Below are 25,540 nucleotides of genomic sequence, written 5' to 3'. Positions count from 1 at the left end.
ACAGGGCTAGCGTGTATTGCTATGTCAATGCTGGACGCACATGGTCAGCGGCTTCGCCTTACTACATCACGTGTGCCCTCAATCAATGTAGAAAATCTGGACAGGAACTTCTACGAAGGAATGACCGGAGTGTACGCACTGTCGGATAAGCTGCCTGCTGGTAAGAACTCTAAGAACTGCATGATACTTGATAATACTTGAACCAAACCCTAATAAGCCCCAGTATATGTTCTTACTTGAAGGGTGTGGTTTGTAGCTATTCAAAATATGGCTAATATTCACGCTTATTTATATATTTTGTCCGACCGACCTTAATAACCTGTAATTCATTCCTAGGACTGCAAGAGATAGTGAATAAACACAATAATAATAATTATTATTATTACAATTATTATAACTAGATGGTGTCGTCATCGTGCAGTTCTCCATCTGGGAGCGTGGCGATATTGGCTTGGAGCAGCTGTCTGGTCAGCTGAAGAACATAACAGAGCATGCGCTGTGCGATCTACTGATTGAGTACTTGCTACTTCCCGCACCACTTTCGGTCATTCCAGAAAAGTACCAGGTTGGTTGAATATTCCCAGGACAAAAAACCAGGTTGATTGGATATTCCCAGGACAAAATATCAGGTTAGTTGAATATTCCCAGGACAAAATACCAGGTTGATTGTATATTCCCAGGACAAAATACCAGGTTGGTTGAATATTCCCAGGACAAAATACCAGGTTGATTGAATATTTCCAGGACAAAATACCAGGTTGATTGAATATTCCCAGGACAAAATACCAGGTTGGTTGAATATTCCCAGGACAAAATACCAGGTTGGTTGAATATTCCCAGGACAAAATACCAGGTTGATTGAATATTCCCATGACAAAATACCAGGTTGGTTGAATATTCCCAGGACAAAATACCAGGTTGGTTGTATATTCCCAGGACAAAATACCAGGTTGGTTGAATATTCCCAGGACAAAATACCAGGTTGGTTGAATATTCCCAGGACAAAATACCAGGTTGGTTTAATATTCCCAGGACAGACGCGTGCAAGAGCCGTCTGATACATAAAATGAATAGATACGGGAAGATAATCACCCTCCTTCCAGCTGAAAAGGCGAATTACGAGAGCGCAGAAAACAACGTGGTCGATTAGAAGGAAGATAGGGACTCAGGGCCGACCACGGAACACAGTTTAGAACGAAATTGTTTTTTTTTTTTTTGCGGAGGGACGACAACCGGAGAAAAAATACCCTTGCAAGAAAGGCGAGAACCAACAATCTCAAAGGGGGAATCGAACCCATAACTCGGTGGTGAGAGGCACAGGCACAAGAGAGCTACGCTCTGCCAACTGCACCAAGACTTGTTCTGCGATTGTTATAAAAAGACCATAGTAAGCGAGCACGTGAGGAATCTTTACATCAAACTCCTTCAAGAGCTGTTATTTGCTAAAATTGAGAGGGTAAGAACATGAGTCTCGCTTAGGAATATCAGACAGTGGAGGGAGTAAGGTGACTTTTCTCGCGTGCGTCTGAAAACCAGATCATTTCAAGTATAGAGAAATGACTTTAAATCTTCAATACTCTCTCAAATTCAAGTGTCACTAGTGACAAATCTGGCAGTTTATCTTGCTTGACATGTACAAATAAATAAATACCGCTATTTAAAACGTTCGGTTTTGCTTCTTGTGGGCACTTTTCGCGGCCGGTACAGGCCGGTTGAGGGGGTTGATGGTCAAATGTAATAATATGTATTTCACTCACCAGTTATCGTCCATCTATCGCCTCCGCTCTCTGTCCGAGCCCCCTACGCCAACTGGTGTGTCCCCTACCTCCGGGAAGATCTCCGATCATGGTTCAATCTCTTCTGGCCCGAGTACTGGGGACTCTCTAACCAGAGGGTCATTCTTCAGTCTTAAAATGTCAACCGAGAAAGACAAAACTGCAACTTCATCCAAGACATCAGAGGGAAAGGGAAAGCTGCTAGGACACAGAAGAAGTAAAAGCACAGACATAACAAGGGTAGCAAACCGAGAACATAAACGAAGCGCATCCTCCACCAGCCAAGAGCTTAAACTCAAGACTACAGAGGAACACGTTTCTACTGTCATAGGTAAGGGCCTTGGACACAGGAGAAGCAAAAGCACGGACTACCAGCTGGAGGTAAACCGGGAACATAAACGTAGCCTCTTATTGCGCAGCCAAGATATGAAACCCAAGAGCGATCCTCCTACCCCTGCCGGGGCGTTTCTCTCCCTGACATTAGCCTCAATTACCAAGAGATCAGGATCAAGCATGCCAAACTTAACTCAGAGCTCCCTGATAGAGATTAAGTACACGGGGAGCGAAATGGGGACATCTTCGGTAGCATGTTCTTTGGAGGTCGCCAAGGAGGAGAAAGAGGAAAGTCTTACAATAAGCGGAACTTCTTCTGCCAAGACCCACGATCAAGAGAACCTCGAGTTCCCTCAACCTGTTTCCGCAGACCTCCAGAGCATCGAGAACTACTACTCTATCTGCGAGGACACGAAGGCGGGGTTAAAAATAGAAGGAGCGACAGACATTGACGTGGGGCTGAATGAATATGAGACAATTACAAAGCAGGAGATCCTTGAGTCTCAGGAATTTGCCCCAGCCCCGGCGACTCCCCGAAGCGCCACAACAAACCCTGAGGATTCCTCCCCTGGAAACCGTAAAGCAGCGAACAGAGAAACGCCCCCACCAGGGACCAGTACGCCTAAGAACATTGAAGCAGCGTCTTCTCTGCAGCACGAGAAAGTAGTGGAGACCCTGGAGATTCGAAGAATGGCGGTGGAGGAGAAGAGGAAAAAGAGGATGAAGTACGAGAATGGCGAGACAGGGCTACTACACCCAAAGTGAGTGTGTCTTATTCAAACAATTGATGTCGGCCGCGAAAGACTAGTGTGACTTGTTGGTCACACAAGACTTGTATGCCTGAGTCGGTCATGCAACACTACTGTGTACGAATCTAAAAACACAAATGCCATAAGCTGTTGTCTGAATCATTCAAGTGATATTAATCTTCACTCAAATCTTGATCAAGCTCTTTTTATTTTTGTTTCTCAAACTTAGCTTCCATGAGCCTGGTCGGGAATTGTTTGCCTTCGCCCACAGCCTTGGCGTTCCGTCGGTACATCTTATAGAATGCCGACTGCTTAACCGATATGCCATCAATGTCGTACTCGGCGAAGTGTCCTCTCTCATTGCTAACATGTGTAGTGAAATGAAGCCAAGAGTGTACCGACAAATTCCTAGGTAAGATGCATATGAGAACTCCATCAGCAAAGCCTTGCCGCTGGTTATTACAAATTTACCCGCCATATATCTGAAGAACTCCGCAAGTAGTGTGTATAGTTTTGACCAAAGTGCACAGGCTTCTATTACTACTCGCTGGGTAGTTAGCATGGATGTGCTAAAATAACTTGTCAGTGTACTTTGAATGTATGTGTTAGAATAAGTCGTCAGTGTAGTTTGCATGGATGTGCTAGAATAACTTGCCATGTAGTTTGCATGGATGTGTTAGAATAAGTCGTCAGTGTAGTTTGCATGGATGTGTTAGAATAACTCGCCGTGTAGTTTGTATCGATGTGTTAGAATAAGTCGTCAGTGTAGTTTGCATAGATGTGCTAGAATAACTTGCCATGTAGTTTGCATGGATGTGTTAGAATAAGTCGTCAGTGTAGTTTGCATAGATGTGCTAGAATAACTTGCCATGTAGTTTGCATGGATGTGTTAGAATAAGTCGTCAGTGTAGTTTGCATAGATGTGCTAGAATAACTTGCCATGTAGTTTGCATGGATGTGTTAGAATAAGTCGTCAGTGTAGTTTGCATGGATGTGCTAGAATAACTTGCCATGTAGTTTGCATGGATGTGTTAGAATAAGTCGTCAGTGTTGTTTGCATTAACACCATATTTTATTTGGTTTTCAGCTCCGATCACCAAGACCAGGGACATACAACGTGCCGGACGTGCCCTCACTACTCCACCGGCAGAAGACCATTGAAGGTGAGTGAGTGGTACTCTTTAACCTAGAAATACAGCAATTAGCTTAACCCTGGAAATACAGCACAATACATCATTAGCCTAACTCTAGAAATACAGCACAATACATCATTAGCCTAACCCTTGAAATACAGCACAAGACAGCATTAGTCTAACACTAGAAATACAGCATAAGACAGGATTAGCTTAACTCTAGAAATACAGCACAATACATCTAGCCTAACCCTTGAAATACAGCACAAGACAGCATTAGTCTAACACTAGAAATACAGTACAATACATCATTAGCCTAACACTAGAAATACAGCACAAGACAGGATTAGCCTAACTCTAGAAATACAGCACAATACATCATTAGCCTAACCCTTGAAATACAGCACAAGACAGCATTAGTCTAACACTAGAAATACAGCACAAGACAGGATTAGCTTAACTCTAGAAATACAGCACAATACATCATTAGCCTAACCCTTGAAATACAGCACAAGACAGCATTAGTCTAACACTAGAAATACAGCACAAGACAGGATTAGCCTAACCCAACCCTAGAAATACAGCACAAGACAGGATTAGCCTAACTCTAGAAATACAGCACAATACATCATTAGCCTAACCCTTGAAATACAGCACAAGACAGCATTAGTCTAACACTAGAAATACAGTACAATACATCATTAGCCTAACCCAACCCTAGAAATACAGCTCAAGACAGATATTAGCCTAACACTAAAAATTCCAGCACAATACATCATTAGCCTAACCCTAGAAATACAGCACAATACATCATTAGCCTAACCCTAGAAATACAGCCCAATACATCATTAGCCTAACTCTAGAAATACAGCACAATACATCATTAGCCTAACCCTAGAAACACAGCACAAGACAGTATTAGCCTAACTCTAGAAATACAGCACTAGATATCATTAGCCTATTCATATAAAAGAAGAGAGCAACAAAAGTCAAAGTACCGAAGAGAGAACATAGCCTTTTGTCTGATACTGCGCGTGCAGTTGAGCTCAGCCAAAACGTCAACACAAATGTCGAATCTGATTGGCTCATCCGCGCGTCTAAAAATAGCCTGATCCTAGGAAACGCCGTGACACCTATATAGTACCAGAATATGGGGAAGTTGATTGCCCCTACTTGAAATTTAATTGAAATAAATTTCTTAACAGTGGTGGAGCATGCAGATCCCCAAAATGATATACATACATTTTTTTACGTTGGACATTATCCCTTTAAAAAATATATATATTCTTAACAAAAACAAATATACACGTACTTGCCTTCACAGGCGTCCTAAGGGGCGGACCATTTGACTTTTGAGGGGGAGGATTTTGTAAAGCAAACAACTGATTGATAAAATCCCTGCACCATTTAACATGATTTTACATGCAAAAATATCGTCTTAACTTTGTGTGATTTGCAGGCTCAAAAGGACTCCTCCACCGCTGACCGATCCGGACAGTCGTTCGTGTCTACCCCTGGCTCGCCTTGTTACTATGTACTGGTTGCCAGGGACAACAGCCACTGGAGAGCGAGCCTGGGGCTAGAAGACGGTAAATCATAACTTGTTGACGTTTGTTTGTCTTTGTGGTGGGTCCACTTGTTTGTGTAGCTTAGTAAAATTTGATATGTATTTTCTAGTTGTTCATGTATTCTTTTTGTTGATGTTTTTTGTGTCTCTGTTTCACTTGTGTGTCACGCATTCTTTGTGTCTCTTTGTCACTTGTGTGTCACGTATTCTTTGTGTCTCTGGGTCACTTGTGTGTCACGTATTCTTTGTGTCTCTGGGTCACTTGTGTGTCACGTATTCTTTGTGTCTCTGTGTCACTTGTGTGTCACGTATTCTTTGTGTCTCTTTGTCACTTGTGTGTCACGTATTCTTTGTGTCTCTGGGTCACTTGTGTGTCACGTATTCTTTGTGTCTCTGTGTCACTTGTGTGTCACGTGTTTTTTGTCTCTCTTTGTCACTTGTGTGTCACGTATTCTTTGTCTCTCTGGGTCACTTGTGTTTCACGTTTTCTTTGTCTCTCTGTGTCACTTGTGTTTCACGTTTTCTTTGTGTCTCTGTGTCACTTGTGTTTCACGTTTTCTTTGTGTCTCTGTGTCACTTGTGTGTCACGTATTCTTTGTGTCTCTGTGTCACTTGTGTTTCACGTTTTCTTTGTGTCTCTGTGTCACTTGTGTTTTTCATGTGGTTGTCCCGCTGCAGGTGGCACAGATTCGGACGCATCGAGTCAACTCCTTCACCAGCGAGGTTAGTTGAAACGTTATTGTTAGGTTGGTAAACAACCATCCAGAAAATAACAGGCCATATGCTTTTCAAATCAATGTTGTTATGTTGCTTTTCAAATCAAATTATCTGTACGCCTTTGTCTCCCAGCCACATCAAGTCAGCAGCGGTTCCAGCCCCTCGAGTCAGGCACGGGTCCCATGCTTAGTTCAGGAGGTGATGGTGGTGGTGAAGGTGGCGGTAAACACGGCGCGCGCTCGCGGCAGGATTGTGCGTCTATTACTAGCGTCACGTCATGTACTGTTCCTAGACAGAAACTGATCCTGCTCACGGTCATTGACAAGGAGGTGATTGAAACGAATTAGTTATTCTATTCATAATTTTAGGCAAACCAATAAGAATGCCGCATTGGTGACAGCCACTTGTTTGAATTTTTTTAAGATTGTTTTGTACACGTACCGTTGTTTCAGATTGTTTTGTACACGTACAACCTCGCCGCTGACTTCACACAGTCACTAGAGACTCAAATCCAGCGGTTGGTCCAATGGAACAATGCGCGCTGCCACTTGACGTCATGTCTCCTGACGCAGAAGATGGGTCTGTTTCACCACTCGCTATTCAGTGACATCCAGGACAAGAAAGGAAAGGTCAGGGTCAGACTCTCCCTCGTCCATTGCCGTCTAAGCACGGCCTGGGTGTATATGACTGGCATGGCCTGGGTGTGTATTTGACTAGCACGGCCTGGCTGTATATGACTGGCACGGCCTCGGTGTGTATTTGACTAGCACGGCCTGGATGTATATGACTGGCACGGCCTGGGTGTGTATTTGACTAGCACGGTCTTGGTGTGTATATGACTAGCACGGCCTGGATGTGTATATGACAAGCACTGCCTGGGTATGTATTTGACTAGCACGGACTGGGTGTGTATTTGACTAGCACAGCCTGGGTGTATTGGACTACCACGGCCTGGGTGTGTATTTGACTAGCACGGCCTGGGTGTGTATTTGACTAGCACGGCCTGGGTGTGTATTTGACTAGTACGGCCTGGGTGTGTATTTGACTAGCACGGCCTGGGTGTATTGGACTAGCACGGCCTGGGTGTGTATTTGACTAGCACGGCCTGGGTGTGTATTTGACTAGCACGGCCTGGGTGTGTATTTGACTAGCACGGCCTGGGTGTGTATTTGACTAGCATGGCCTGGGTGTGTATATGACTAGCACGGCCTGGGTGTGTATATGACTAGCACGGCCTGGGTGTGTATTTGACTAGCACGGCCTGGGTGTGTATTTGACTAGCACGGCCTGGGTGTGTATTTGACTAGCATGGCCTGGGTGTGTATATGACTAGCACGGCCTGGGTGTGTATATGAACAGGTGGTGTCCCTGTGGTTGGGATGAGGTTAGCAATATCTTTCCTGGATATCGATATCTGGAATGATTATTCCTACGCCTATAAAAAAAATCGAGTGTTTAGTCCCAAAGCTTAACAAACAATGGAATAGTTAAGCTCAGTTCTCATTTTGCATGGGTTGTGGGTGGGTTTTTCTTTTCGTTACTGAATGTACTTCCTATTATACCGATACCCTTTTTTGCTCCACTGCTCGCACTTTATTACTTACATCTTTTTTTGAAAATACAAGTATGAGCTAATATTAGGTTATTAGTTGTAGAGTACAAAAGATTACCTTGCATTCGCTTTTTGTCTTTAGAACAGTAACCCGTATGTGGTGTCTGCTGATGACACTGACGTCATAATGCTCATCAGTCGCACTGCGCCATCATCACATGATGTAAGTCACTCAACCGCACTCGGGATGGTCACGCAATCCTAACAAAACGCAGGCCCTCTCATTACGTATCCTGAAATTTGTGAAAACACGTTTTTTTTATTAATCCGGCTTTCGTCAACACGTATCCAGCGAATTTTCCGTCGGTATCCAGAAATTTTTGAAAAAGCTCTCCAGAGTGGATTTTTTTTTATCCGATATGAATTCTTATCCATGTGGGAGGTCGTATCCGGAAATATACGAATACGCTTACGTCATTCTGTTGGATCCAGTCTTCACTTCAAATCTCACAAACAAGATGCTGTACAACAAGAGTGAAATTTATTTGTTAGTTGCTCTGATTTCTAGCTTGATAGCATGCGTTTAGATAAATGCGGCTGTGATACATTTGCACAACCAATACATTAAAGATCGAGGGAAAAAGACCATTATGCGTACTCACTTTAGGATTCTCTCGGGCAAAAGACCTGGAACATTAGAGAAAATCAGAAAACTTCTGGGTACAATAGGACACGTGGACGGCTGAAAATGATTCAAATACGCTGCGGGTGGACACGGAAATTTTCGCATCCGCAACAAAATATTTGCGGCAAAACAAATATCCGGATAGGGGTGGACACAGCCTCGATCCTACTTTTAGTGCAATAAATGCGGTGGCTAGGACAACCAGTGATGACAATGATAATGACAATGATCCTGATAATGACACTGCAAATTTTATGGCGCAAATTAACATGTGGATATGATCATTTTTTGTCTAGGGAATGAAATGTCGCTGGTTTGATAAAAAAAACTCATTATCCATTATTCTTTGACAGCGTGACCGACTTGCGTCACGCTCACTATGCCCCGCCAACCTGCTCGTGTTTGACCGCGTGCTGCGTGACGTCACACCACCTAAGACTCTACAACAGACACTGTACTCTAGCCACAGGGATCCCGTGAAACGACATGGCGGGCAGTTCCAGGTGCGTTTTATACTTTCAATCACTATTGTGGCCCCTTAAAATCTTTTTTAACATATCTGAATGTCCTTTAGTTGTTGTATTACATATTCCATATTGCTTATGCTGTTATTGTTGTTTTTATCGTCAGGAAATCCGCTCAGCCCAAATAAAAAGTTAGTCTAAACATTTTGTTGTTATTTTGGTATTTTTGTTATTGGTTATTTATTTCAGCCCTGTGTAGTAACATATACTCGACTTAGCTTGTCTAAGTACAAAAATATGATTTGAAATATCATTGTAGCGGCGACATTGGAATCTACGCTGGATGAGCTTTATGTCACGTGGCAACAGAGGCCTCCACATCAACCAATAGGAGTGAGTTTAGCGAAATCATTTAAAATATGAGACATGGGAATTTGTAGTGTGTTGATTCTTTTTTAAATCTTGGAACCAAATACACAACCCTTTGATTATACGCTTTTATGTATCCGGGTCTCCTTTGCATACTGTGTGTACCTATGTTCTTTTTATGTATGCCGGTCTCCTTTGCATACTGTGTGTACCTATGTTTTTTTTGTATGCAGGTCTCATTTGCATACTGTGTGTACCTTTGTTCTTTTTATGTATGCGGGCCTCATTTGCATACTGTGTGTACCTATGTTCTTTTTATGTATACGGGTCTCATTTGCATACTGTGTGTACCTGTGTGTGTGTGTGTGTGGGGGGGGGGGGGGGGGGGGGTGCGAAACCCGAAAAAGTGGACCTAATTTTTCCTGTGGGGTTTGAGGGAGTTCTCTGATAAAAATCTGACCACCCGCGAAAAAATGCTTTTTTATGCCTTCTAAGTATCTCCACGGGACGTTTATTGTCGGATTTGACTACATACCAGAGTGATCTAGCTTGTGCTTTATAGTTTTGAAACTGAAAGTGGACCTTCGGCCGTTGTAGGGGGGTACGGGGCTGATGCATTCTGTGTGTACCTATGTTCTTTTTATAAATGCAGGTCTTCTTTGCATACTGCTGTGTGTATCTATGTGCTCCAGGTTGACAAACTCGAGTTGCTGCAGCGCTCGTGCCGCCTCATACACTACTGCGCATGCCCCCTTTTGTTCCATCCTGATTGGCGGAGAAAGCTATGCACGACCAATCAAAAGAGATCTGGCATCGACGGCTCTACACCACAGGGCTCCCAGAGCGGTGCTTCTGACACTCCACAAGGTTCACAGGGAAGCACCAATACTCCACAGGGATCCCAAAGTGGCCTTGCCTACGTAGCGCAGGGTACCCATGAAGAGGAGCCTTGGCACAAGGAGCTGAGGTCGGCGTATATTCAGCAGTATATTCAATACATGCAGTCGCTACAGTTTGTCGTGGTGCAGACGCGGCCCCAGTCACCCAAGGCTTCCAAAGCGTGAGTAAACACTGTTATGTCAAAAGCAGGAGTCGAATCACCAAAACTGATAAAAAGTAGTAGTCGAATCACCAGAACTGATTAAAAGCAGTAGTCAAATCACCAGAACTGATTAAAAGTAATAGTCAAATCACCAGAACTGATTAAAAGTAGTAGTCGAATCACCAGAACTGATTAAAAGCAGTAGTCAAATCACCAGAACTGATTAAAAGCAGAAGTCGAATCACCAAAACTGATTAAAAGCAGTAGTCGAATCACCAGAACTGATTAAAAGCAGTAGTCAAATCACCAGAACTGATTAAAAGTAGTAGTCGAATCACCAGAACTGATTAAAAGCAGTAGTCAAATCACCAGAACTGATTAAAAGTAGTAGTCAAATCACCAGAACTGATTAAAAGTAGTAGTCGAATCACCAGAACTGATTAAAAGTAGTAGTCGAATCACCCAAACTGATTAAAATTAGTAGTCGAATCACCAGAACTGATTAAAAGTAGTAGTCGAATCACCAGAACTGATTAAAAGCAGTAGTCGAATCACCAAAACTGATTAGAAGCAGAAGTCGAATCACCAAAACTGATTAAAAGTAGTAGTCGAATCACCAGAACTGATTAAAAGCAGTAGTCAAATCACAAGAACTGATTAAAAGTAGTAGTCGAATCACCAGAACTGATTAAAAGCAGTAGTCAAATCACCAGAACTGATTAAAAGTAGTAGTCAAATCACCAGAACTGATTAAAAGTAGTAGTCGAATCACCCAAACTGATTAAAATTAGTAGTCGGATCACCAGAACTGATTAAAAGTAGTAGTCGAATCACCAGAACTGATTAAAAGCAGTAGTCGAATCACCAAAACTGATTAGAAGCAGAAGTCGAATCGCCAAAACTGATTTAAAGTAGTAGTCAAATCACCAGAACTGATTAAAAGTAGTAGTCGAATCAGTAGAACTGATTAAAAGCAGTATTCGAATCACCAAAACTGATTAGAAGCAGAAGTCGAATCACCAAAACTGATTTAAAGTAGTAGTTGAATCAGTAGAACTTAAAGCCGCATTATCACCAGTTTACTTCGGGAGGTCCGACGGAAACCTCAACCATTAAAAGACAAAAGAATCTATTGTAATCCGAGATATTTAACAGGCCATCCGTTCTAAATTATAAATCACATCCTCAAAGAAACTTCCAATAGACACACTGCTTTCAATATTTTGAAATGTTTTTCGCGTTTTCCGTTAAAAATCATCGGATATTGATAGGTAATCGACCGGAAGTAAACTGGTGACAATGCGGCTATAAATATCCAAGTAGTAGTTAAATCACCAAAAACTAATTAAAAATAGTAGTCAAATCAATAAAACTGTTTAAAAGTATTTGTCAGATCAGCAAAACGGTCAGACGATTCTCAGAAGGCGAGGCTGATAGAAGGGAATCCTTACTAGGCCTCTTCCTCTTCAATCCTAGGGATTTTCTTCACGAAGCCAACAGAATTCACTCAATAGCCTCCTCAGCAAGCTGTTGTTATTACAAGTGCAATATGTTCTACAGTGAACTCCTATTTATAACTAATTAACTATTTATGACTAATTAATAATTCTGCAATAACTGGTTTGAATTTTTAAGAAAGGTGATGCAAGAATTACAAATGAATGCTGTTCTAATTAATATTTCACAATTAAGGATTGCTATAGTTAAATTCCGTCGAATAGAATAACAATTAATTGACTAGAAATATCTATCAGATAGGATAATATAGAATAATGAGGCTGAGGAATACGTTTGTTTGAAATGTCTGTAAAGTAAATGGTTATCTGAAGTAAAAGCTAAACTGGTTTTGGCATAGGTCACACTGCGCATGACCTGTATGACTAGCAGGTGCATCCTTAGTATTCAGAATAAAAAGTGAAAAGTCATAAAAGGTCAATATTGAATTCCAGTGAGGGAACTAAGCGTTTTACCAAGCGTGAGGGCACTAAGAGTGAGCATAGAAGCGAAGGAGGCGGAAAATTTACGGTATCAACGCCAGCTTCTTCACCCCGCCTTTCCGCAGTAACTTCTTGTGTAGATTTTCCTAAATTTGGAGGATAACTCTAGGTAATTCATTTTCGAAATCGACTGAATAATTACACGATGAGGCGATATTCGAGCACGTAGTTCGAGACCTTGGCCAAGACCAAGTAGGCCGAGATAATGTTTACTTCTAGACCACGGTTGGGAACTTTAAAATCAAATTGTTTTGGAATTTTTGGAGAAAGGTTATGAAAATGCGGTACAAACTTCAACGGCAGTATTCCACAGAGGGGCTTGTTGGAGTTTTTCCGATGCTAAGATGTATAATTCTTTAGAAACGAACAAATTCACGAATTGTCATACAAAAATGCTCCCTTCCCTACTACTACTGCTGCGCAGACAAGATGCTCAGATCGCTGTGTGGAGTCTTGTCAGCATCTCATTTCTTCCCCCCCCCCTCCCCCCCAATTATTTTTTAATCCAAAAATCCTCACTTCTTGTTCAAGGTCTCGACGCACACTCCCTCGCCGAGGCGGATCCCGCCCACGGGCGGCCCAGTCATCGTCTGACGCCAAGAAGCAGTCTGTGAGCCGTGCTGGGTCCGACGGCAAGCGCGTGTTCCATCAGTACTTGCAGAAGACCTCCCAGGGCGGCATCATGCTTCTCGAGCTGCTCTTCCAGGTTGGCGACCTTTTACCAGTCTTTTGTAGCTGTCTTTTTAGCAGTCTTTTTAGCAGTCTTTTGTAAGAGTTCTTTGTAACAGTCTGTTGTAGCAGTGTTTTGTAACGATTGATGCAATTTAGCACCCGTTAGTTATCAATTAAAGACACACTTTAAAGACGTTCACTCTCTCGACGAACTGCTCTTCCAGACTGACGCCCTTGTAGCAGTCTTCCGTGACGATTGATGCTTTTTTAGCTCACCTTTAGCGATCACTATGCAAACAAGAAGACGTTCACTTTCTCGACAGCTAGCAACAACAACAACAACAACAATAACAATAATGATAATAATAATAATAGTAATAATAATAATAATAATAATAATAATAATAATAATAATAATAATAATAATAATAATAATAATAATAATAATAATAATAATAATAATAACTAGTGTTTACCCGTGAAACATTTACATAAAGCAATTATCTGTTGTACAAAACTTTTTGAGGTATATTTCAATCCTTCAATGTATTGGGCTCCCTGGTGCTTTAGGGGAATAGTATGCGTCGTCGTAAACATAAATTAAACAAATGCCTCCTTTTTGAGTCCCTACAATATTTTACCTTATAAAAATGTGAAAAGGCACTTTCTATAAAATACCGCCCGTATTTAAGTATTCCACCTTTTCCTGTATCCGTGTTGGGAACCCTGTGTATGATGTTTTTGGCAGGGATCGGACAACCAAATTCATACCATGCTAGTTCGCACACGTTCATATGTTGGGTTTTGTGAATAAGAGAGTGGATCGTTAATCCTCGCTTCGTTGGCTTTTTTGGGCTTAGTGTCTTATTTTGTTGTCGATTCCATACTTTTAAATGAAAATCGATGTGACATCAAAGGTATGTGGGTCTAAAAACATAAAATGACCACCAACTATTTGTAATGAACAAACCTTTTGCTTTTATAAAAAAAAATCGAAGAGTACTTATGTACTTGTTATATCGAGATCTGATAAAATAAGAAGTGTTGTGCACCATCTCGATCTGATGAAATAAGCGTTTTATGCACCGTCTTTTAATGGATTGAATTGTAGTTGTTCAAAAGTCAAAAGTATTGCAGTTGTAGATAAAAGCTCTTTTCTTCCGATTCTTGTTTGCGAATCGATTTGTTTATGCGCGATGAAGCTAAAAAAATCTTCTTTATTTTCGAGGTAGGAATAATGCATTTCTAAAAAAACGGTAAAAAGATGGTTGTGTTTTAGCTACATTTAATTTATCTATGCAACGAAACTACGGCACCTTAAAATCACTATCATTTATCCTGGAACCGTAAAATAATACATGCTTTGATTTTCATTGCGCCATAAACTACTTTGTGAAAACATTTCCTAGGATTGGTAGAGAGCCGATGGCCTGTTAAATGGCGCGGATTCTAATAGATTATTTTCTCTCTTAACGGTTGAGATTTCCATTGGCTCTCCAGAAGTAAACTGCTGACAGTGCGGCTTTAAGATATTAGTAGAACTCTGATTGGCCAGACTTACATTTGATTCATTAGTGATTGACGCTGGGCCCTATTCGGATTAATGCTAAGCAAATGCTTACCCTTCATTAGAATCAAACTCGCACTTAATAAGTGTATTTATTATGTTTCAGGGGTGCCATTTCTATGTTCATTTGTACAGTCTCGAGTGTTCACGTATCAGATCTGGAAAACCTGTTGGACCTCAGGTGAGAACTTGTCGACAAACAAAAACAGCAACTAGAGAAACAGCGTTAGTCGTTCCTTGTATTTGTTACTATAACTTTTGCCATTGCATTCTTTCTATTGGTGTTCTTCCAGATGAGCCAACTATTTCTTGAAGACTGCACCCATTACAAGAACTACATCCACCTGCTTTCTTTCAACTACGACTTCCACCTCCGCCAAGCACAGTCGTACCTTAGTGGTAGGCAACTGATATTTCACCCTGGTTACCACGTCACCGACCTCTTGGCGGAGGTGCTACGACAGCATTCAGACTACCCAGGATACGCTAGGAACCACATTTGCAGAGGTAGGGGGCAATTATCCACATTTTTAGAGGTAGGGGGCAATTATCCTGGTCATTACCGCATTTGTAGAGGTAGGGAGCAATTATCCACATTTGTAGAGGTAGGGAGCAATTATCCTATGGTCTTTACCACATTTGCAGAGGTTAGGAAGTATGTTTATAAGGTGCTGGAACTTTAGTGTGCTTTTATGGTCCTTGAACTTTAGTGGGAAAGAAGTAAGTTTAAAAGATGCTGGAACTTTAGTAGGAAGGAAGTATAAGGTGCTGGAACTTTAGCAAGGAAGTGTGTTTATATGGTCCTGGAACTTTAGTGGGAAAGAAGTAAGTTTAAAAGATGCTGGAACTTTAGTAGGAAGGAAGTATAAGGTCCTGGAACTTTAGTGGGAAAAGAAGTATGTTTATAAGGTGCTGGAACTTTAGTGGGAAAGAAGTATGTTTATAAGGCGCTGGAACTTAAGTGGGAAAGAAGTATGTTTATAAGGTCCTGGAACTTTAGTGGGAAAAGAAGTATGTTTATAAGGTGCTGGAACTTTAGTGGGAAAGAAGTATGTTTATAAGGTGCTGGAACCTAAGTGGGAAAGAAGTATGTTTATAAGATGCTGGAACTTTAGTAGGAAGGAAGTATAAGGTCCTGGAACTTTAGTGGGAAAAGAAGTATGTTTATAAGGTGCTGGAACTTTAGTGGGAAAGAAGTATGTTTATAAGGCGCTGGAACTTAAGTGGGAAGTTTCTTTTTGTTTCTTCTTGCTGTGTCGTTGAGCCTCTGGTCTCCAAATTCTCCTGGGCAAACGGATTAAACAGCTCTTATACGTCATGGATATGTTTCGGTTGTGGACTTCCAAACTTCTCATCTTCGCTGTTCAAGTCATCATCTATCTTATCAAGCAGCAACTCATTTGGTCCAACATCTGAGTCGTCTATTGAAAACTTAGGAAACTCTACAAGCTTCTTCCCTACCCCACTCGCGACCTCTTCACCACAACAGGTCGAGACAAACCATCCTCGTCTTTGATTACTCGAGAGCTTGTCGAGATCTTCCATCATGCGCCCTATTGGCAGTCAGACTATGAAAGGCTTTTCTCGAAAGATTCTGGTATACAACATTGAGAGAGCAAGGTCAAAATCTGCAGATTTCTCCTGTCTTTTGGATGTGAACAAAATTGACACCTTACTTGCAACCAAAACTCATCTATCATCTCTTGTAAACAGCTGCGAGATTCTGCCTCAGAATTTCCTAGTCTATCGCAAAGCTCGTCCGTCCCACAAGGGTAGTCCTGATTGCGGTTAAAAACAACTTGGTATCTATACCTCGCCCAGATCTCGACTCGGACTGTGTAATCATATGGTGTGAAGTGCTCCTGGAGAAAGAGTCAATCCTACTTGGCTCCTACATGTCTTTGCATTTTGTATAAAATTGTAAATGGCCTTGTACCTATACCTCTCCCTGACCATCTTAGTTAATGTTCGTCCGTCACTCGTAATCAGCTTTTTAAACTTAATGTTCTTGCCCCCCGTTCAGATGTTTACAAGTTTTAATTTTTCCCCACTATTCCAGATTGGAACAGCCTTCCGGCACACACCGCTAGTGCCAGTTCATTACTTTCATTTAAGACCTTAGTCTCGAAATAGAGCTGTGGAAATTATTATAATGTATTGTTTGAGGCTTATTTATTTATGTATATTTATTTATTTTGGTATAATGCAACTCAACTTAACCGAGCATGAAAACTGAAACTGAGATTTCACTTCTTATCCGACGATTGATTGACAAATATTCTGAACTTCACTTGGGTGATCGGGATAGTCAAAAGGCTATTCTATTTGCGTCTGAGATTCTTCCGAAAGTTTTCCTGAATACTCAGACCCACTGTGACTCACACTAATAATTGTTAACTACGTTGAGAAGTTAGTAACTACACGCTAAAACATTTACGCATTTGACCATGTGTCGTTAACTTGCGCCATACAAATACTCAACTTTTCAATTTATTTATTAGGAAACTGTCTCCGCTATCGCTAATTACGTTTAATTAAATGTGGGAGAGTACAAGCTTTCTGTTTTTAGGTGAGGTGGCCGTACCATGTGAACCGCTCATCTCCTCTCTGAGTGTGTACAAGTACATCGTGGCCAACTCTCCTCGCTACGACTTCAGCACAATCAAGACCAGCATGGGCCCCGGGCGGCAGGGCTGTGACTACATCCTGCTGGGTTCTGACCGGGTGTTAATCCCTCCGCGACACACATCATCACCTTACAGGTACGACTGACTCTATAGATGGAATATAGTCGCACTCTGACATGACGATGGATAATGGCCATTGTTATTAGGTGAAGGTGAACACAACATGCTGTTTAATAAACATATCGTATTGCTTGCCACAAAAACTTCAAAAACTTCTAGGGGCCATTTTTTTTGGGTTTCGAAGAGGTTGCATACTTTAATATATTTTCCAATTCTAGACACTAGGTTATTTTGGCTTCTACTAAAGTTCCAAGTGCTATAAATTGCGCTTTGACTGTTTAAAGGTATGTTCTAATAGTTGGGTAAAGGCTCCAGAGATCAAAACTTTTTACTTTCTTTATTGTAAATACTAATGCAAAGACGATATAGCAAATGGTCACGTTCAGTTCTCTACGCGACCGTGCGTCACTTGATGGTCACGTTTAATTAACCTGGCGTGACAGTCTTGTGTATGACTTCCTTTAGCAGTGCGTTGCGTGACGAGTATGACATCACCCTCGTCGTTTACCTGAAGAACGCGTTCGAGGGCAGCGTAATTAATATGGAGTACTACATCCTGATGACCAGCAGGCGAGAGCTCTTCCCCAAGCTTTCGCTGGAGCCGAGAACTCACCGAATGTCTTTACCAGGCTTCGGGGAGAGGTCGGACATCCGAGAGCGCCACGAGCCTAAGAGCACCCCTACGAGCCCAAGTAAAGGTACGTGCTCCTGAGTACAGGAGAATAACATTATCACTAGCTTTTATCTCATTTTTGACGTGGTCGAGCTGGCAGCTGGTCCAGCTTTTCATATGTTCAATTGTTCCTTTAATTTGACATAATATTTAAGGGCCGTACACAATATGAGAAGAAAGGCATTGGTCACACGTCGCATGTTGCAATGAAATTGCATGTTAAAAATTATATATAGTTATTTTGTACAACGAATTGTCGATATTGTGACTTATCACAGTACCCAGGGTGCACTTCGCTCTGTCAACCTCCCACTCAAGCAGCAACCTGGCGGAGCAGGACACGAATGAGAAAAGTCACGTCATCGCCGAGACTCAGCCCTTCCACCGGTCCGCCTCCACCCCCCACTCCCTCTACCAACTAGCTGCTAACCCCTCCCGCCTACCAGGAGGGGCCCTCTACCATTCAGAGGAGGACATCGCAGTGAAGAAAAAGAGCATGTCTCTGAGCCCGCGTTCACAGTCAGCGAGCTTACTAAGCACGCTAGACGGACGGACTAATCACGAGCTAGCTTTGCTGACGGACGCGTCCAATCGTGCTCATGATCACTTGCTCCACGTGGTGTGCCGTGCCCAGTCCCACAGCAAACGTGACGTGCTGTGGTACAGGCTGCTGTCGGCTGGCACGGGTGAGGGTGGGGACGGAAAGAAGAGGAGAAAATCCGAGTTCCGCCGACCTGGAGCGGACCTTGCAGCGAGCTGGAACTCAGGCATTTACGTGGAGGAGATGTACAACACGCAGGCATCAACTGTGAGTCAACCAGTAGCGAGGACTCTAATGAAGGATGAAAATCGGTCTGATTTACTAAAAACTACCTCGTTAAGCACGCATTTCTATGCATTATTTCAAGCAAGTTACTGTTTAGTCAGTAACTTTAATATTTGGAAAAAATGACTTATTTTGCGGCTAACAGGTGATGACTGACTGCGTGACTGTGCAGGTCAGAACTTACAGATTGCCTGACTATGTTGGTCATGACTAACTAATTGTGTAACTGTGCAGGTGATGACTAATCGACTGACGTTTGAGGACTTCCGTCACCTTCTCTCCGTGGTGGAGTGCAGATCGTTGCGTGACACGGATCACGAGCTCATCCCCCTGTTGTCCATGAGTGTCACGTGGTACCTCAGCCTCTTCAAGTACGTGACATATTTTCACATGCTTTGTTCTCTTGCCCTAGTTCTAACAAATAAATAACGCAAACGCCATCCTAGAATATGCCCTCCCCATCCTAGAATAAGCCCTCCCCATCCTAGAATAAGCCCTCCCCGTCTTAGAATAAACCCTCCCCGTCCTAGAATAAACCCTCCCCATCCTAGAATAAGCCCTCCCCATCCTAGAATAAACCCTCCCCGTCCTAGAATAAACCCTCCCCGTCCTAGAATAAACCCTCCCCATCCTAGAATAAACCCTCCTTGTCCTAGAATTAACCCTCCCTATCCTATAATAAACCCTCCCCGTCCTAGAATAAACCCTCCCCATCCTAGAATAAACCCTCCCCGTTCTAGAATAAACCCTCCCCATCCTAGAATAAACCCTCCTTGTCCTAGAATTAACCCTCCCCATCCTATAATAAACCCTCCCCGTCCTAGAATAAACCCTCCCCATCCTAGAATAAACCCTCCCCGTTCTAGAATAAACCCTCCCCGTCCTAGAATAAACCCTCCCTATCCTAGAATAAACCCTCCCCGTCCTAGAATAAACCCTCCCCATCCTGGAATAAACCCTCCCCGTTCTAGAATAAACCCTCCCCGTCCTAGAATAAACCCTCCCCATCCTAAAATAAACCCTCCCCATCCTAGAATAAACCCTCCCCGTCCTAGAATAAACCCTCCCCGTCCTAGAATAAACCCTCCCCATCCTAAAATAAACCCTCCCCATCCTAGAATAAACCCTCCCCGTCCTAGAATAAACCCTCCCCATCCTAGAATAAACCCTCCCCATCCTAGAATAGGCCCTCCCCATCCTAGAATAAACCCTCCCCGTCCTAGAATAAACCCTCCCCGTCCAATTAATGCTATGAGTGGCGAGTCGTTCGATCATAGATAAATTAACACAAGGTTGAAGTGTCATGTTTACTCTATGTTTGTGAACTGACGAAACGTTAGTAAAACTATTCTCTTTTTAAATAGCCATCAGACATACCTTTTCAAACTTGTGTTGAATTTTCACTCGATTCCCCACGGATGAGCAGTCCACCTATTTTTTTTAGGTGGGCAAGTGCGCAAGACCTCTCCCTTCAATGTATCTCTTATTTGCATCCCCAGAGTTCTGATGACAAAGTTCTTAGACTTTCACCGCCTAATCACGAGTGACGACATGCAGTACCTGGCGCTAATCAACCCTCGAGATCTAGACATGCTCGTGCTCATCAGTGTGGACGAACAGACCCAAAAGACTGTGAGTTTACTACAAACCCAAAAGACTGTGAGTTTACTACAAACCCAAAAGACTGTGAGTTTACTACAGACCCAAAAGACTGTGAGTTTACTACAAACCCAAAAGACTGTGAGTTTACTACAAACCCAAAAGACTGTGAGTTTACTACAAACCCAAAAGACTATGAGTTTACTACAAACCCAAAAGACTGTGAGTTTACTACAGACCCAAAAGACTGTGAGTTTACTACAAACCCAAAAGACTGTGAGTTTACTACAAACCCAAAAGACTGTGAGTTTACTACAGACCCAAAAGACTGTGAGTTTACTACAAACCCTAAAGACTGTGAGTTAACTACAAACCCAAAAGACTGTGAGTTTACTACAAACCCAAAAGACTGTGAGTTTACTACAGACCCAAAAGACTGTGAGTTTACTACAAACCCAAAAGACTGTGAGTTTACTACAAACCCAAAAGACTGTGAGTTTACTACAGACCCAAAAGACTGTGAGTTTACTACAAACCCAAAAGACTGTGAGTTTACTACAAACCCATCGTTACTCCAACCCCCGGCCAGCTATACCTCCCAACCCTAAATATTTACCCTTCTCTCCACACTTCACCTTCTTCAGCTTTTTATTACTATCCTTGCTACTTATTTATTTACTTTTTTCATCACCTCTGGTCGACCCTTCAGCGTGAACCAACGCAATGATATCATAATGATTGCCAATCTCTAAAGATAGTCCTCACCATCTTTTGATGTACCCACTCTAATCCCTTCTCCTTTGCATATTGTCATACCATGTAAGCGTGTCGTCAATGAATCTTGTATTGTCATACCATGTAAGCGTGTCATGAATGAATCTTGTATTGTCATACCATATAAGCGTGCCGTGAATGAATCTTATATTGCCGTACCATGTAAGCGTGTCGTGAATAAATCTTGTATTGCCGTACCATGTAAGCGTGTCATGAATGAATCTTGTATTGTCATACCATATAAGCGTGTCATGAATGAATCTTGTATTGTCATACCATGTAAGCGTGTCATGAATGAATCTTGTATTGTCATACCGTGTAATCGCGTCATGAATGAATCTTATATTGCCGTACCATGTAAGCGTGTCATGAATGAATCTTGTATTGTCATACCATATAAGCGTGTCGTGAATGAATCTTGTATTGTCATACCATGTAAGCGTGTCATGAATGAATCTTGTATTGTCATACCATGTAAGCGTGTCATGAATGAATCTTGTATTGTCATACCATGTAAGCGTGTCGTGAATGAATCTTATATTGCCGTACCATATAAGCGTGTCGTGAATGAATCTTGTATTGTCATACCATGTAAGCGTGTCATGAATGAATCTTGTATTGTCATACCGTGTAATCGCGTCATGAATGAATCTCGTGTTTCCCAGCTATTAAAGCGTTATGTGAATGAATCTCGTATTGTCTTTCTGCTTGAGTTTGTCGTTGTCTCGCAGGATGTTCAAGTCGTGTTTCGTGAGGACAGCAAGCCGAACGAATCCTCCTCCCTCTACTCGAAGGACTCGGTCAAGTCTCACATCTACAGTGTACTCAACGCCATGTGCTTCCATATGTGGAGCGGGCTGCTGCCGAGCTAAGCGTCTGATTGGCTAGAGGCTGGTGATTGGTAGTCCTTCTAGATAGTCTATTAACAGGTAACCAAAAAACACTTATGAGTAATAGCGAGCTTATTCTAAAAATAATCTACACGTTTATCTCGCTCATACACTTTCAGATATTTTTCTTATTGCCGACAGAGGGAACATTTTCACCGACATTCTGACCTTGGAGATCTGAATTATAACCAAAGTGTACGATATTTTTTAATAAAGAAGTCGTGACTTCTGAATTTGTAACACGCTATAATTTTGAATTGTAAATACAAAGCAATTGTCGAAACATAAGAAATAAAAGCATCTGAGTATTTGTCGATTACGCAATATATGGACAGTTTTATGAATTTTATGAAATATTTCTCAAAATAGCGGGAGTAGTATAGGACTTGGGGGTACCAGCGCATTTTTTCATTCTATGGTATCATATATCAGAATCATACGTCGGTATCACGTAATGCCATTCTATGTATGCTTCCCTTTTTTCTGGTCTGTTTTATATATATATATATATATATATATATATATATATATATATATATATATATATATATATTATTTTTGCGCAAAACTATGCCGGATTGAGGGGGCTTAGCACTAAGTAAGAAAAAAGAATTGAAAAAAAAATGCCATTGGCCTGGAATCGAACCCGGCCTGAAGAACAAAAAGGAAACCATACATACGGATTACCCAATCGGTATGGCAGCACAAGGCTTTTACGGAAGGCTGTAAAGAACCCGAAGGCCCCAAGCACCGATATTTCCGGCGAATATGCTGTACAACACTCTTGCAAGGTATTCCGACCCGCGCATTAATGGGGAGGACAATAACCAGGATCCCAGGCCTATAATACGGTTACGCCACGCACAGCTCGCCGAGATACAAGATGAAAAAAAATACAGGTCTATTTGGGCGTCTTGGGTCCCTTGCGGGCTGCCTATGTCGGTGCGTGACATCGTGACGCACGGGCGCATTGTCTTTTATTGTGTACAGGACATCAAATTAGGGAAGAAAAAAGACGTTGTTTTGGGAACCGTTGTTTTGATATCATGTAAAAATCATAAAAAAAAATAAAAATGAATAAAGTGGGATTTGGCGATTCTCTTTTTCTTTGTGAAGCCTATTAACCTACATACCGGCCTAAATATCCATTTAAAAAATCAAAAATGCAATTAAAGACGTAAGGGGGAAGGGGTTCGTAAAATCGTATAGAATATTGACAAAATCAGCAATACTGTCTGCGCTGACTAAGTAAAGCTTTATTTCACTTTAAAGGTGCAGCGTCATGGTACTGCGCATGTCTCGAGTCAGTGTTTATTGTAAGCTTAGCTTTTTATTTAGCTAAAAACAATTGAACTTTTTGTTAATGCTGTCAATACCTTGTTGACATAATATAATATTTTATTGAAAACTATGTTTATTGACAGTTTGTGGTCATTTTCTTTGAATTTAAGTCTCCCACATGTACCAAAAGCTCATAAGTCAGAATTAAAATTTCACTGAAATTTATTGTATCAGGGACATAGGGCTATTGCAAAGCTCTTACCATGACACTGCCCCTTTAAAAGGCTGTAAACCAATCAAAATAGGTGGTGGTGGGTCTCTGTTTTTTTCGTTTTATTTTGAGTTTGCTTTATTATTATTATTATTATTTTTTTTTTTATTATTTTTTTTTTGGGGGGGGGGGTTCAGCTCAAAATAGCCAATTACTACTACAACAGATGTTGGTTTTGCAGTCTTTTATTCAATATATTGAAGATTATCATGCAATTCTGTAATTTGACTGCAAATATATATTTATTTTTCTTTCTTATCTTTCTTTTCATTTACAGTTCTATATATACAGTGTGACCATAGCTATGATTACAATTATTTAGAAAAATTTTTACCTTCTAACAGAAACCATCTTGACTGCAAAACACTCACTGTAGGGCATTCGATATCAGGCATTTCTTTCATGCGGCTGTGAGGTTGACATGTCAACATCCAAAGGGGCCACACCCAACTCGGAATCATGGGGGCCCATGAAAACATGGTGATGCGGAACCTTTTCCTGCCTTTACCCTCATTCATCAGGAACATCTGTGCAGTTGATGCCCTTAGGTGGATGGAGTGCACAGGTGCTTTGGGTGTGGCACTGAAGATGGCACAGTCACCACAAGATGTACCAGAATAAAGTTGTATACTTGTTAAAAATGTAAAAACATGTGAGTGGAAAACAGTCAATAGCCATGGAATTTCTAGTGTGGTGTACGTTATACATGTTTTAGGATTTACTTACTTATACTTACTGAATTACAGTAGTTTTAAAAAAAATATTATTTACTACTTGTATAATTGAGAAGAGTAATACATACTTTTCATTGACCTCGTAGAGCTTGTCTCTTTCCTCCTAAATAACAAACAAAATGATGTTTGTTATTATCTAGGTGCAAAGGAATCTACAGTAGTTTTCTAATCAGATATTTTTTAACACTCACCTGTTCTTTCAACATTCTTCCTCGAGTTTGCTTGTCTCACAAATAGACCTTGTTTGATGAACAAAGACATGTTACCTACTTATTCAATAATAGGTAACAACTGCAATATTGTATTAAGAGAGTGCCCCTCCCCTCTGCTTTTGTTAGCATCATGGTAATAAGAAATCTAGATTTCCTTAATACCCCTCTTTTCTCCACCAATTAAGCATTCTATGTATGCTTCCCTTTTTTTTGGTCTGTTTTTTTTTTTGTTTTTTTTTTTTATATATATTATTTTTGCGCAAAACTATGCCGGATTGAGGGGGCTTAGCACTGAGTAAGAAAAAAGAATTGAAAAAAAAAAAAATTAAACAAATGCCATTGGCCTGGGATCGAACCCGGCCTGAAGAACAAAAAGGAAACCATAGATACGGATTACCCAATCGGTATGGCAGTACAAGGCTTTTGCCGACAAAGCTTTGCCGATTTCAGAAAGGGCTTCGACTTAATCGATCATAAGATATTACTATCTAAGTTATCCTGTTCTGACATGCACTCTAGCTTAGTAAGGTGGGTTGCTGCTTTCCTATTAGAAAGGTCGCAGTCTGTCCAAATAGGCACGTTTAAATCTCAACCTAGAAAGCTTAATGGGGGCATCCCACAAGGCACAAAATTAGCGCCTATATTATTTGCTGTAATGGTGAACGAGCTTGTCGACAAATGGAGCTTGAGGGCAAAGTTTGTCGACGACCTTACAGTAATGGAAGTTATTCCCAGGAATTCACCATCAATAATGAGGTATATTGTGTCGGATATTCAAGAATTTGCCAGTAATAACAACATGCAACTTAATCCAACGAAATGCAAGGAGATGCGTGTAAGCTTTCTTCACTACAATAGCTGCGAGCTTCAACCCATTGCCACCGGTGGCACCTATATTGAGGAAGTGACAT

General features: G+C 41.4%; 1 protein-coding gene across 7 annotated transcripts in view; it reads left to right on the top strand.

Moving 5' to 3' along the window:
- The window catches only part of LOC116613690 (KICSTOR complex protein SZT2), a 70,063-nt gene extending 45,781 nt beyond the window's left edge, over nucleotides 1-24,282 (top strand). For 3 of the 7 annotated variants that reach the window (XM_048724567.1, XM_032374162.2, XM_048724561.1), the window contains 23 exons: nucleotides 5-160; nucleotides 402-565; nucleotides 1,761-2,869; nucleotides 3,087-3,269; nucleotides 3,945-4,020; nucleotides 5,450-5,579; nucleotides 6,236-6,280; nucleotides 6,407-6,603; nucleotides 6,727-6,903; nucleotides 7,969-8,049; nucleotides 8,865-9,014; nucleotides 9,142-9,166; nucleotides 9,295-9,368; nucleotides 10,037-10,404; nucleotides 12,915-13,089; nucleotides 14,729-14,803; nucleotides 14,916-15,129; nucleotides 17,192-17,384; nucleotides 17,835-18,067; nucleotides 18,321-18,850; nucleotides 19,103-19,239; nucleotides 20,368-20,527; nucleotides 21,973-22,455. In XM_048724567.1, coding sequence (XP_048580524.1) covers nucleotides 5-160; nucleotides 402-565; nucleotides 1,761-2,869; nucleotides 3,087-3,269; nucleotides 3,945-4,020; nucleotides 5,450-5,579; nucleotides 6,236-6,280; nucleotides 6,407-6,603; nucleotides 6,727-6,903; nucleotides 7,969-8,049; nucleotides 8,865-9,014; nucleotides 9,142-9,166; nucleotides 9,295-9,368; nucleotides 10,037-10,404; nucleotides 12,915-13,089; nucleotides 14,729-14,803; nucleotides 14,916-15,129; nucleotides 17,192-17,384; nucleotides 17,835-18,067; nucleotides 18,321-18,850; nucleotides 19,103-19,239; nucleotides 20,368-20,527; nucleotides 21,973-22,113 — 4,793 coding nt within the window. In that variant the 3' untranslated portion in view covers nucleotides 22,114-22,455. Of the gene's footprint in view, nucleotides 1-4; nucleotides 161-401; nucleotides 566-1,760; nucleotides 2,870-3,086; nucleotides 3,270-3,944; nucleotides 4,021-5,449; nucleotides 5,580-6,235; nucleotides 6,281-6,406; nucleotides 6,604-6,726; nucleotides 6,904-7,968; nucleotides 8,050-8,864; nucleotides 9,015-9,141; nucleotides 9,167-9,294; nucleotides 9,369-10,036; nucleotides 10,405-12,914; nucleotides 13,090-14,728; nucleotides 14,804-14,915; nucleotides 15,130-17,191; nucleotides 17,385-17,834; nucleotides 18,068-18,320; nucleotides 18,851-19,102; nucleotides 19,240-20,367; nucleotides 20,528-21,972; nucleotides 22,456-24,027 lie in introns of those variants that run through there. The other 4 variants (XR_007307167.1, XR_007307165.1, XM_048724573.1 and 1 more) reach the window with 4 other exon arrangements.
- The last annotated feature ends 1,258 nt before the right edge of the window (nucleotides 24,283-25,540 follow it).

The sequence above is a fragment of the Nematostella vectensis genome, chromosome 1 (genome assembly GCF_932526225.1).
Source record: "Nematostella vectensis chromosome 1, jaNemVect1.1, whole genome shotgun sequence".
Classification (NCBI taxonomy): domain Eukaryota; kingdom Metazoa; phylum Cnidaria; class Anthozoa; order Actiniaria; family Edwardsiidae; genus Nematostella; species Nematostella vectensis.
The sequence above is the reverse complement of the archived record's forward strand: the minus strand, read 5'-3'. Positions and strand labels throughout refer to the sequence as shown.